This window comes from Anser brachyrhynchus, assembly GCF_964034855.1.
Source record: "Anser brachyrhynchus genome assembly, chromosome: 8".
Classification (NCBI taxonomy): domain Eukaryota; kingdom Metazoa; phylum Chordata; class Aves; order Anseriformes; family Anatidae; genus Anser; species Anser brachyrhynchus.
The window spans coordinates 27,437,216-27,451,110 of NC_137702.1; the positions used below are offsets into that span (position 1 = coordinate 27,437,216).

Below are 13,895 nucleotides of genomic sequence, written 5' to 3' on the forward strand. Positions count from 1 at the left end.
ATATTTCAAGAAGAGTTATAAGATGCTTATCTGATTATGTTAGTGTTATATGTTATGGCATAAACTGATTATTTGAAACAGTGCAAAATACATTTATATAGCTATTAGGTTACTTAAAAAAGCATATACAAAATATTTTTTCCCCGTTTCACAGAATAGGCCGAAAGAATAGTAATACAGTACCAGATAGCAGATGGTTAGAAGTTGCAGTATTCTTGTCTTGCAGAAGATAACTTATAGAAGATGGGTTGACTTCTAAAACATGCCAGTATTTTTGTGACTGTACGAAGTTTTGACTATTAGATTGCCTACCACTGGACATTGCAGAGTACTTTCAATAGGATTTCTGTAGGTACTCTGCAAATCCTTGTATCTAGCCTGGATCTGTCATCACTGAAGTTGTTTTAAAGTTAAGATAACTTAATTCTGGATTCTGAATCTGGAACTGGACAGGATAAGCAAATCCTCTGTGAAGTATATAGGAGATATCTCGACTGAAATCTGAAAGGTTTCCTGTGATTATTACTTTGTCCCACTTATTTCTGGCCTACTCACAATAGTGTGACAATTTTTACATACATTTTTTATAGTTCATATAAGTATCCAGCAGACATCTTTCCTTTATCTGACTTGAAAGGAAGACATCAGACACATCTCTTAACACAGACAAATGAAAGGACTGTTCTTTTATGAGGCAGACTGTAAAGTAAGGATCCCCAAAGTGAGGCCCACAGACCACATCAAACCTTTATCGCCTGTGAAAGATCATCTTTGTGTTGGCTGTCTCTGGCATATCCTGCAGCCTCTCTGGGATGTGGGAGGAGGTGCTGGGGATTTTTATTCAGTGGAATCTGGACTGCAAAAATGTTTTTAATTGCTGTGCTAACATCAGCCTGACAGCAGCTAAATTATGACAGTTGTTAAACTGATGAATTACAGGATGGTACCTGACATCTTGCTATGTTTGTTCCCGTGTTAAAGTTTTTGCCACAAACCTGAACTGCTAAAATTTCCTCCTCTTTCAATGCTAGTCCAAAATACTGCCATGGCTATCAGTAACCTACTTGTTTTCTTCGAGTATGTCAGTCAGCTGCCTTTAGAGAACCCTTTGCTTTCAAAATCAAATTGACATTCCATCCTACACTAACGTTTTTTCCTATTTATTGTAAATGTAGCCCCGATGCAGCCTACCTAACCTCCTGTAAATCTCTTTCCTAAGGCTCAGTGACTTAAGGGCACTGAAAGCCACAAAGCTAGCCAATGTGACATGCTGCACCGCGCCGGGATGTAAAAGGGGCTTATGCATTGCACACACAAACCGAAAGGTCAGCCTACTTGCTACTCCTTAAAGAAGTGTCAGGGAATCAGATGAGAGGAGTAAAAAGGTCAAAAGCTGTTCATTTGAAATTAGGAAGATATAAATGGTTGCGTTCAGGTTGTTTTACTTTTCATTATCATGATTAAGTATTCTGCTCTTACAAGACCGTGGTTATTTCTAACTCCAGTAACATTTCGTAGGCATCTAACAACCTTAAAAGAAATGTAGGGCTTGCCTAAGCCAAAACCACGTGCAAGTGCTTTCTGTGCTCAGACCTTGTCTCTGCAGCAGTTCCTCAGCAGGAAGGCTGGAGGGCAGTGGAAGCTTGTTTTAGACTAAAAATAGCTGTTACAGAGCTCTACAGCAAACTGATGTGGAGAGCAGAGGTGGTGGTCTCAGAACAGGACGGATTTGCTTCTGTTTAAAGGTTGTACTTTACAACCTTTAAATTAAGGATTGGTACTTTAGGGTGGTGCTGTATTCCTTATATAGACTGTGAAAGATGCTTGCTGGATAAAATTATCTGCTGGTGTCAAAAGGTATTTTATTTTTAAGGATAAAAACAAAACTACCAAAACTCACTGCTGTAAAGTGAGTGCCTTTCATCAGGGCTTAGAATTTGAAGATTTGTCCTATAAAACGTATATACGGCTCTGTACTTGTGTGTTACCTGTGCATATCCGTCTCTCTATAATAGAAGCATTTGTATGTATGTCTCTGCATGAATTTGAATTGAGACATATATGCAGACATACCGAGGGAGAGAGACGGAAGTATTTATAACATACTGAAGTATTTATGCTTTCGTTAACTTCTAATGATGTTAACATTGGTTTAATTTAAAAAGTTAAATATTTTCAGCGTAGATATAGGAACAAAATGTCTTTGAGCTTCTAACATTTACATTTCATGGCCATTGCTTAGCTGAGTCCCTGTGCACTCCTGAAAAAAATGTACTGTTGTAATATATTCATCTGGAAGCATTTCTGTGATAACATTTTTATATGCTGCAATTTAAGGTTATGAGGGATATGGCTGTACAATTGCTAGCAACTGAATTTGATTGGTTTTTAGTTTCTGCTACCTCAACTGTGATGTCGTGATTGACCTTATATGTACTCACAGTTGACATCAGTGTGAAGTGAAATGCTTTCCCTTTATTCAGAACTCACTGTTGTGTGTTTTTGTAATGTATCATTTACTGCATTAAACCATTTTAGTGTTTTTTAAATACTCCTTTGTTTTTAATTGCAGTGGTTTTCATGTCACTTAATTATTCTGATTTCAGAACTTCTTAACGTGTTTTGGCTTTATTTCTTGTGACTTCTCTGACAGTATCCACATAGTATTAAGGATGATGTAATCTACAGTAGCATACAGATTTTTATGATAGTAAACTCTTCTACCGTGCTCAGGGAGAAAATCTTTCTGCAGTATTCTTGCCTTTCTCTCAGCCATTAGTTACTTGCTGTATTGGGAAACTCATTATGGTTGCAGTTAACTTAGCATTAGAACGTCACTAATTGACCAATGTAATGTACAAAACTAATTTTTCACAGCTCAGGGACATAAATCATTACTTTATCTTGTCACTAAAGCATTTACTTGACTTGCTTAATTTTAAAATTATCATTATAAAATGAAGATGAATTAACAGTGCACGTTCCAAGCTAGAATAAATTAGTCTTTAATAGGTAGTTCTTGGAGTTGAGTTTTTCTTGTTTCCCTATATGGAAGATGTGGCAAACCTTTAAATTAGGTTCTAATCTCAAATGATCTGTTTACCAATTTATTCAATTAATGGATCTAACACAAAGCCATTTATTTCTGTATTCGAAGCTTTAGTAGTTCTGTTTTTAAAAATATTTTTTCCTCCTCATTGTTGTTTTTAAGGATTTGGTGAAAATTCACAGGAGTCTAACACAGGACATCAATGATTCCATTGTTAACAAAGATGACCAGAACCTGTATCAAATTTTTATTAACTACAAGGAAAGGTAAGAATTATGCACTAATTTTACTAACTGTGATAATCTGTGTCTAATCTATTAAAGCATTTTATTATATTTTTATTTGAATAGTTCTAAAACAGAATAGAATTCAGTATCTGGATTACTTACGAAGCTAGTATTTTGTGTTAGGAGCCTGGAAGTCAAAATGTAACTTACTGCTGAATGAGCTTTCCTTTTTTTCTTTTTACATGCAGTTTTGACAATTATGTCAAATGACATACTAACCCTCTCAAGTTGTGCCAGCGGAGGTTTAGATTGGACATGAAGAATTTATTGATGGAGAAGGGTGGTCAGGCATTGGAATGGGCTGCCCAGGGAAGTGGGGGAGTTCCCATCCCTGAAGATATTAGAGATGTGTGGATGTGGCACTAAATGATATGGTTTAGTAGTGGGACTTGGTAGGTCAGGTTGATGGCTGGACTTGTTGCACAGTGTTTTTTTTCTTTTCCCCATGCAAATAACCCTAGGTATTTTATAGCATGCACCTGCATTGTTTAACAGGAAAAATGTTATAAAAAGGGCAAAATAAGACAAAAATGTGTATTAAAGCCATTCCAGCTTAAAGAAAACAGGAGAGGTGGTAACTTGAAAGAAGAGAAGGCAGGTGTGAAAGGAGAGAAGAGACTAGCGTCTTACTGTGACCTGCAGTCAAATGTGTGATGGTAAAGTAGACATGCTTTACCTTCAAACTGTGAAAAACAGTCAGACTGATAACAAGATAGCCATGGGAGCGTGCCGTGCCCTGTAGGGTAGTTACCATTTTTTTACCCAATTTTTCACATTTTTTTTTGCCAGTACCGAACAACTGTTGGGCTGTATGATGAAGTGGTATGCCCGTAATACTTAGCTGAAAAGCTGTACTGTGGGCTATAGTGCTGGTTTACTGTGTAGTAACCCTTGGGTCATGGTTAAAAAGGAGTTTCTTCTGGGACCAGAGTGCAAAAGACCAGTGGGAGCTAATTGGACTTGCTTGAGGGTGATGGGGAGGAAGAGCTGTTGGAGTAATAATGAGATTGTGAAGAACTGGGCAGCATCATCTGGAAAACGTTAGGCAGGAGAGTTGTTTTCTGAGGAAGGAGGGTGTCCCAGGCTTCCCATAAACAAACTTGCCTTTGGAGGCCCTGTATCTCAGCTTTTGTGTCAGAGCAGGACGTAGTTATTTCCCAGGCTGTTAGACTTTACAGCTGCTGTAGGAGGGTATTAGGGGACAATAAGTTGTTCTGGAAAATGCTTATTTTTGAAAAGCAGTTCTGAGATGTGTGCTACAAGCAGAACAAAGGACACCAAGAAGAAACCTCAAGCTTGTATTTATTTTGCAAAAGGGAAACAGTTGGAGGTAGGCCTGGTGTCTTACCACATAGTTACTAAAAGTAATCAGAAGTGGTGTTAAATCAGTATCATTGTTTTAATTGTGTAACAAGAACAAAAGATGAATGGTAAAGATTAGAACAGGGGAAAATGAAATTTAGGAGGCACCAGTGGAAAGTCATGGGAATCCTCCAAAAATGAATTTGAAGCGTACAGGAGCAACCACCTGAAGAAACATGGATAAAATGAAAGGAAACAGCAGTCTGCAGGGAGACTAGCAGAAGCACTTCAAGCAGGGGCAAGAAACTTCTGTTTTAAAAGCAGGCTCTTTTGAGAAGTACAAGTGCTGTTGACAACTACTGAATATTTCTTGAACTTACATGAACTGTTACTTGAATCAGAAAGCTCACAGGATGTGTAACCTGATAGAAACTGTTGGAGGTGGTTCAGTTTGAGTAACCTTTAGGTCCTTTAAAGGGTAGATTCAATTAATTCTGTTGAGTCTCTAACAGAATTTGTTCACTACAGTCTTGGAAATCTACAGTGTTGTACATATAGACTGTTGGTCTTTTAATGAGTCCTGCATTTATCACAACATACACGTGTGAAAGTTAAAGGAAATTGCAATGATTCTACAGTATTTTGAGGTTAGCTTAAAATTTTATTTTTCTGCATATTTTTCCTTATATTCACATTGCCCATTGAAATCCAGCTAAATCTGATCCTTGCATATCTAGGCACCGTTCCCATTGAAAGGAGGATTGTTACCAATTTGTGAAAAATGGTCAGGACTTGTCCTTAAATAACAAATGTTCCCTTTATTCTTTATATTTTGGTTTAGATTGGTTATTTATGGACAGTACTGCAGTCAAGTGGAGATAGCCATATCATGCTTAGACAACATCTCTAAGACAAAAGAAGATGTTAAACTGAAGTTAGAGGTATCAGTATTTACTTGTGTGTATGTATTACATGTGCTTTGATGAATATGCTCTGCTTTCATCCAAGTCAAAAACCTTGTTAATTAAAACTGGCTAGACTGATATATGAGTGTGTGTTTTTCTCTCCTCTTTTCATTTCCTGGAGTCTCTGATCAAATGAATGTGTTAGCTATGCCAAGTCTGGCATCCTGAAGAGAAGAAGTGAACGTGTTCTGCCACTGACAGCAGTAGGGTTAGGATGCTTTTCAAGAATGGATAGGATGGTTTTCAAGAAACCCTTCTGTTTGTGATATCTCAGCTGAGAACATAGAATCACAGAAAGGCCCAGGGTGGGAGGGACCTCCAGGCCAAATAAGCCCCAGTCTCACAGCCTTGCAGGGCTTGCTAGCTACCAAGAACATCACGTCCTTTCCAGCAGGGCTATTGGCCAGCCCTCAAGGTTGATGTGTCCTTGGCTGGTGTGTCCCAGGTGCAGGATTCTGCTTTTTTCTTGTTGGCGTCACGAGATTCCTGTTGAACGTGTCCTGACGAGCATCACCTGCACCTCCAATCTGGTGTTATCTGTGGACTTGTTGAGGATATCCTCCCTGTACCCTTTCACATCATTGCTAAAGATATTAACTGGGAGGGATTTCAGGACAGACCCTCAAGGAGCCATACTTGCAGCTGTCCCCCAGGTTGTGTGGGCTCTTTGAGCCTCATAATCTAGCTAGTTTTTCCATGTACGTAGTAGTTCATTCATCCGAACCATAACATACCAACTTGGATATATTAGGGTGCTTTGGGAGATGATGCTAAAAGCCTTGGAAAAGTTGAGGTAGACTCTCCCCATACGTTCACAGATGTAGCCATTTCATCACTGAAAGCTGTCAGGTAGGTCAAGCGTTGACTTACCTGTAGCAGGTTGATGGTGAGCACTTGATCCATAATTTCTTGAGAGGCCTGAAGGGAGGCTGATTGGCCTGTAGCTTCTAAAATTCTCTTCTGCTTTTTTGAAGATGGATGCAATGCTTGCCTTCTTTGCTGTGCTGATAAGCAATGTCTTTTTTTAGTTCAATTGAATGCTTAATTTCTGTCACGATGTTTATTCCATAGTCTTTCTCATGTTCTTGAAATACCTAAGAACAAATGCATAGACACAGTATTTCTTAGTTTAGCTTTTATTGCCATATCAACTATTTTCTTCCAGTTTGTTGATGTTCTTTACTTCAAGTTTACTACAGTTGGTTGGCCAGTGTATCACTTGGAATTACCATGTATGTCATTTGAATACGTTATAATACATAAATGTTATTTATCATCTATATACATTTATTTATTTGTATATAGAGTTTATATAACTCTAATCTTTAATCTGTTAACGTGCTTTGAACTAGGAATGTTCCAAGAGGGCCAATAATGGGAAATTCACGTTGCGGGATCTTTTAGTGGTTCCAATGCAAAGAGTGCTGAAATATCACCTACTGCTCCAGGTATGTGTGTGTGTGTGTGTGTGTATATATATATATATATATATACATACACATATATATATTTAGTTTTTAGGGTCTGAGAACAAAACAGTGGTTTGTTTATCATCAGTTGTTTATAAGAATGAGAGCTAAAAGCCTTTATCAAAGGGAGGTGACTGACATTTCTATAGATTTGAGGCTTATTTGCTATGAAATAAAATCCAGTCAAGTGCAGATTTCCTTATGGAGATTGTTCTTCGGAGCTGAAGCACATCTGGGGAAGATGAATACACCAGAATTGTTTCCCTAGTATCTGAACCTTTCATTCTTGGTATGTTTAAAATGGTTAGTAGCACCAAACTATAATCATTGTGCTTTTAAATGTGGACCATTATCCCTAAAAAGGAAGCTGAAACCATACTTACAGCATACTTTTAAGATGCTTCTTTGCTGTCATAAATTACAATAAAGCCATATTTATTTTGAAATGCTTCTTGTTATAACCCACAAAGCGTTAGCTTTCACAGTTAGTCCTGTAATAAGGGTGGAGAGTCTTATAAATTTAATTTGATAGCTGTGCCAGGAGACTCATTAGTTCAGCTGCAAAGAAATATATTACTATATTAGACTGTCAACCCTGCTGATGCTTGTAAAATGTCCTTTTAAAAAGATCTACTACTTGCATGTGAAGCATAATTTTGACTCTGTGGAGCAACATACATTTTGTATATTAAATTTTTGAAATATTTCTAAGTCATCAATGTTTAGATCAACAGCAAGTTGGAACAAAATGAATGGTAAAACTGCTTTTTAAAAAACTTAGCTCTGTGTCATAAATTTATCAGCCTGTATATTATGAAAAGATGATAAACAATATGTCACTATGTCCTAATGTTTGAGATAACATGAAATAAGTTTGCATTGTACAAGAAATATTCTATAGACTTTGAAAGAAAAAAATCCAGTAATTCTGTTGGAAATGCAATGTGAAGTACAAATACTTATTCCCTTTTTTTTCTAGGATTTTAGCAAGTTATTTTGTTACCTAGAATGTATAATTTTCTTAAATTATAAGGAAAAAAATCTGTTTCCCTAAGAGGTTACTTTTTCACTTCAGGAAAAAAAAAACAACAACAACACTTTTTTCCAAATGGAAGGTGGCTAAAAAATATCTTTAAACATTTGCATGTGATGTAAATGTGTCTTTTGAGTCCGCTTTATCTGTGTTAAAATGAAACAGTAACTTCTTTTAAGTAGCTGCACAGTTTTGCTGAGATCTTAATGCCAGCATACATCCCTGTCTGCAGACAGGTGTGTACATTGGAAAGGGATTATATGCTGTATGGCAATCAGCAAATGAACTTGCGTGTTTACATGTGCTTTCAGCATGCACATGCTTTAATGGTCCAACTGGCAAGTTTTAAGTGACACACAGACCAAATTAACTTCGAAAGATTGTTCGTTAACACCTCAATCAGTGTTTAGGCTATGGCATTCTTAAATCTTGCGTGTTTAGGCTATGCCATTCTTAAATCTTGCTAGTTATCTCTGCAGCAGTCTCCACTCAATTATAGGTGGTCAGTATAGAGAAGAAAATACGAAGTCTTGGGTTGTGTTTCCTGTTTCTAGGTTTCTTTGGGGGGTTAGGAGGGATGGGGCAAGCAATAATAGCTTCAGTTGTTGTTCAAACTGTCAGACAGCAGGTGAAAAGTTGTAATTACTCTTGTCAACAGGAGCTGGTAAAGCACACTACTGATACCATGGAGAAGGCAAATCTAAAACTGGCACTTGATGCAATGAAGGTAAGCGTTCATGCCAGTGAAGTATTTATATCCATGTTGGCAGTTAAAATGGTAGTTCACAACTATATTTCCTGGAAGAGATGATCTTCACAGCAGGTCAAATAGATGTTTTCTCAAGTAACTGTGAACTTCGTGAGTACATTAGGGCAAGTATATAGTTGAAAGCTTTGCTGAAGTCTTTAAACAAATTCAGTAACTTTCTGAAGTGGAGTGTTTATGAATGGAGCTTCCTCATTTCAGTTTACTTTTAAAAATCAATTTGATGTCATGTATTGAGATAAAAAGCAGGTGTTTCAATGATGCTCGTCTGACTTCGAAAATGTAGAAATACTTCTACCATGGTAAGCCAATTCTAATCAGGGTCAGTGGTTTCCCAGTGAGGTGTAGATATTCTCTTCCTTTACAAGAATCACAAGACTCTTTTCCTGTTGTCTTAGTATGATCTCTGTCTTTACCTTTGAAAACATTTGTATCTTTCTGGAGGTACGGTAGTAGTACCTGCCCCTCTACAAGTGGCACAAACAAATGGTTTCTAGAATAGCAGTACTGCCTTAATATTACGTTGTGTTCCTCTGCACAATGTAATTTCTGCTTCATTTAACTTTGCTACATGAATTGTGCAATTCATGTGGTGAAATTGAGTTTTTCTTCCCTCCCTTGGAGGGGGAAGCTAACACAGCAAAGGTTACGCCTCCTGTTGTAATCTGTATGGTTCATAGAAGATGCTGAAGTCAGAATAAGTTAGTTTTGGGTCACACTTTTTTGGGTTTCATTATGTCAATGTCTGAATGCCCAGAATACAGAGTAGCTCACAAAAGGTGTTTTTGGCTCCCCTTTCTGTCATTCAGTTCTGTGGAGTGAATGCAGAGAGCCATCATGATAATCTCCCAGGTAGATGCCTGAAACGAGGGTGATATAACATTGCTTCCATCTAGTGGCGATCCATGCATGCATCTTGATTACTGGTAATTGGTTAGGAAAAAAAAAGTTTTTTTTTCTCTCTTTTCTTTCCCCTTTGTGTGTGTCATTGTTTTTGGTGATTGGACTCAAAATAAGATTAAAAAATCTCGTTTCAGAGTGGTTGTGGCAGTTGTGTCCTGGCTGGCAGAACATAACCAGCCAATAATAGTAAATAACACTACAGGAATTAGCATCTCTCATTAAGGTCACAACATTGTTTCCCTTCTCATTTTACTGTATTGTCTCTTAGTAAACTGCCAGAGCAGTAACTGTGCAGTGTAGGTATGTTGCTTCTAAACGCCCTGGTGTGTCTGCTTGAAAGTAATCTTTGGAAAAAATGTCCTGCTAACAAGGTGGTACTGCCACCCTGGAAAGAAGATTCTGGGAGGAAATCTGGCTGTCGGTTTCTTTTTAGCAGCAAGAAAAAAGTTACATAATTTCTGTACCAACTCTTTTAAGACTGATGTGCTGTATCCTGTCTGGTTTCATTTGGGAAACTAGCATAATGATTGCAGCTATTCTTGGATTCTGATTAAAAATGTCTTAGCAAGATGCATCATTTTTCCACCTTCCAAATTTGTGACCATATTGAAGGATACTGTAAAAGCAAGTTGTGAAGATCAGAATACCTTTTCTAACTGCTGCTCTCGGCATCTCTGACCTCACCAATTACCACTGCCGCTTGTTCCTTATCTCTAGCCATAAACAGAGAAACCCCAGTAAATTGTCACTATTACTCAAGCATGTTCAGAGCTTTTTAAAGGCTTTAGTGAAATGTGTACAACGTATGTTCTGGTAAGGGGGACCATAACGATCTCAACCTGTGACTTTAGGTAATATATCCGATTAAAAGCCTCCTAAAATCAGTGCAATACCTTCTCTCTGCTGTACAACACTACTGCTGTACAGTAGCTTCTTCTCTCCCTCCTAATAAGCACACAGACATGTTTATACCTTACATGCTGCTTTTGAGCAGCATTGCATATGTTTTCTACTATATGCTATTTTTTACCCTCTGTCTTATTCTCAGGTATTGGATGTTGTTGGTTGCTTTTTCAGACCATAATTGTGCTGTGTAAATTACATTTCTGTCTTTAGTTTTGAAAATAGGACATTAACAAAATTCAGAAAGTTGGCCCTTTTCTAATATTCAGTATGTTCTCCTCTTTCTTGCTACTAGATTTGGGTTTGAACAGATACAATGAAGAAAGTTGTAAATATGATTTAAGATAAGCAGAGGCTTTTTTCCTTCTATATCTAGGCATACAGATCGGTAACTCTTGAACATGGAAGATGTATATATTTTTAAATAACTAAATGTGCATATTAATATGCTTTGGCAAATTTATTTTTAATTCTGCCTTTGGCTTAAGTGGACAGTTTTGGATTTTTTCCTCCCTTTTCCTGTTGATGCTCTAGGACTTGGCTCAATATGTAAATGAAGTGAAGAGAGATAACGAAACACTCCGTGAAATTAGACAATTTCAACTATCAATAGAGAATTTGGTATGTGATAGTTTGCATTTATACAATTTTTAATAACTTCTGATCAAATACAATGAAGTACTTAATTTTTTCCCAATTTCATGTGAGATTATAGTACTATTGGTGAAATTCAAATGCAAGTATGATTTCCTTGGCCTAGAATGGTATAAATATTCACAGAAATACCTGCAGGGGTTCTGTAAAATTCCAGTAAATCCGAGCTGGGGGCCTATATGTAGTTAAATGTATTTGTGTAGTTAAATGTGTGTATTTGTACAGTGATTCAGGTGTTTTTGTAATGCAGAAAATGTATCTGTTTGAAGACAAATATGGAATGGACTGATGCCTCACAGTAATTAGTTTAGATGATAATGAGGAAAAGATGCCTTTTTTTTTTTTAATGGACCTGAAAAGCCCTTTTGTGGGGTGAAAGGAGGGAGTGGTCTAAGATTTGAATGTGCTATCTTACTGCTGTTGCTCTACTGAATCATACGTACTCTTTGTTTCAGAATCACTCCCTCTTACAGTATGGAAGGCCTCAAGGTGATGGGGAAATAAGGATCACTACATTAGACAAACGTGCAAGGCAAGACAGGTGATGGCATGGCTTCTGGTGTTTGTTATTAAAATACCTGTAAAGTGACACTCTCTTTTCAGACTTGAGGTCAGCTTAGTGATTCGTGAGAGCACTCTCATTTCAGTGTGCAATCTTAGAGCTCATCACTGTTTAGCAAGTGAATTTGCAAGGTGATTCATGGGAAGCTAGCTATTACGTTATCATGTAAGATCATCTGAGTCCCTTACAAGTAGTAAGTCTCTAGCAAGAGTACTTCTAGTGTTTCTTTTTCTGTTATTCAGTAGTTTAATTGTTCACCTTGAAATTTGTAAATGCAACAGGAAAACGTTTATAAGATAAGACTTAGGGTGTTGTCTATCCATAGTGTTTTTAACCCTTTTCATATTGTATTTTTGTAGGCATATCTTTTTGTTTGATCTAGCTGTAATTGTTTGCAAACGGAGAGGTGATAATTATGAAATGAAGGAAATAATAGATCTTCAGAAATACAAAATTACAAATAATCCCACTACTGATAAAGAAAATAAAAAGGTAAATATTTGATAGTAATTCATGCAAAATGTATATCTTTAGCAGCAGTTCAAACCTTTTAATAAGAGTTAAGAATGTACATATACAATTAATTTCCAAACTTTTATGTATTAACCGCAAGCAAAAATGAATATTTAAGGATTTTAACTTAGCTTGTTCTGATGTTACTAAAACATTTGAGTAAGCCATTCTCAAGTGAACAGAACAGTATGGTGTTTCCAAAATCAGGATTTTTATTACAAAATGTAGAGATGATTTTTTTTGTCCATAATTGACCTGTTTATTGCTATTGTTTTCATGCAGTGGTCTTATGGCTTCTACCTCATTCATATCCAAGGTCAAAATGGTTTAGAAGTTTATTGCAAAACTAAAGATTTGAAGAAAAAATGGCTTGAACAATTTCAGATGGCTCTGTAAGTATATATATGTATATATATTTTAAGTAAAATCATGTTCCTCTCAAGTCTAAGGATGTCACTTAATTTAAGCTGAGCTACTTACATATTTTACTTTTTTATACAGACTAGTTACCTGTTTTATTTGACTTTCTCAAAATCAATAGTGCTGACTGACATCTTCATGAACAGAGTGTTTTCCTGAAACTCCTCTTGGAAAAGAAAGAGGGCACTCTAGGCTATGTATTACTTCACAAATTTGCTGCGAAGACTGTTTCAGGAGTATTATCTTAAGCAACAAGGGGAAAACATCAATTATTTTAGCAATAAATATCTAACGTAGTGGCGACTCTTTTCCCCTTACGTTAGTGTTTTGATTAATTGAAATATATTTTTGAGAAGTGATGCTGATGATTTAAGGGAGAGGATTCTGCCATTTTTCCTAGTGGCTTTTAACTAATCTATTCTTTAGTATTTGGAATAAGTTGCTCAGCTTATTACATCTTGTTTCAAAAGGCTGATTTTCTTTGTATATTTTGAACTGAAAGAAGCAGTCTGCTTTAGACTTCTTGAAAAGTTGTTCACATGTAGCACTGCAGATTACATTATTGCTATGCAGCATGAGCTTTATTTCCATTTCTGATTCTTGTTGGAAAGACAAACATGGTTGTTGACACCTCAGGTATTCTGATTAAATTTAAAACATGTAAACAAGGGAATCAGATGACAAGGTGATGCTTGCCTTACTTTAAAAAAAAAAAAAAGTGTGAGGGGGAGTGAGATATACCGAGTGAAGACAACAGAATTAATCAAGACTGTTTTGGATGTGATTGCAAAGGTATGTGGAGTGGGGAAGAAAGGCTGCTATGAGCTGATACAACTGAAACTTGCTTACAAGCTAAATGTATTTATTTAAAACCTTAGTGGGATGACTGTTAATGATGTAAATGTGAATAGAAGGGAGGAGAGCCCAAGCTGGACAGATATTATGAGGCCCTCTAACCAAAGTTCCCATCTTGCTGATTTTAGCAAAGACAAAATGGCATATTTTGGGGAAAAAAAAACAAAAAAACAAAAAACCAAAAAACTGGAAACCTGGATAGCAGAGTGGGGAA

The 13,895-nt window shown here is 36.7% G+C and overlaps 1 protein-coding gene across 3 annotated transcripts in view; it reads left to right on the forward strand.

The window, feature by feature from the left end:
• Positions 1-13,895, forward strand: part of VAV3 (vav guanine nucleotide exchange factor 3) — a 175,078-nt gene that overhangs the window by 76,834 nt on the left and 84,349 nt on the right. For all 3 annotated transcript variants that reach the window (XM_080603587.1, XM_080603585.1, XM_080603586.1), the window contains exons 8-15: positions 3,212-3,315; positions 5,480-5,579; positions 6,956-7,051; positions 8,764-8,832; positions 11,212-11,298; positions 11,787-11,872; positions 12,253-12,385; positions 12,689-12,798. In XM_080603587.1, coding sequence (XP_080459713.1) covers positions 3,212-3,315; positions 5,480-5,579; positions 6,956-7,051; positions 8,764-8,832; positions 11,212-11,298; positions 11,787-11,872; positions 12,253-12,385; positions 12,689-12,798 — 785 coding nt within the window. The remainder of the gene's footprint in view (positions 1-3,211; positions 3,316-5,479; positions 5,580-6,955; positions 7,052-8,763; positions 8,833-11,211; positions 11,299-11,786; positions 11,873-12,252; positions 12,386-12,688; positions 12,799-13,895) is intronic.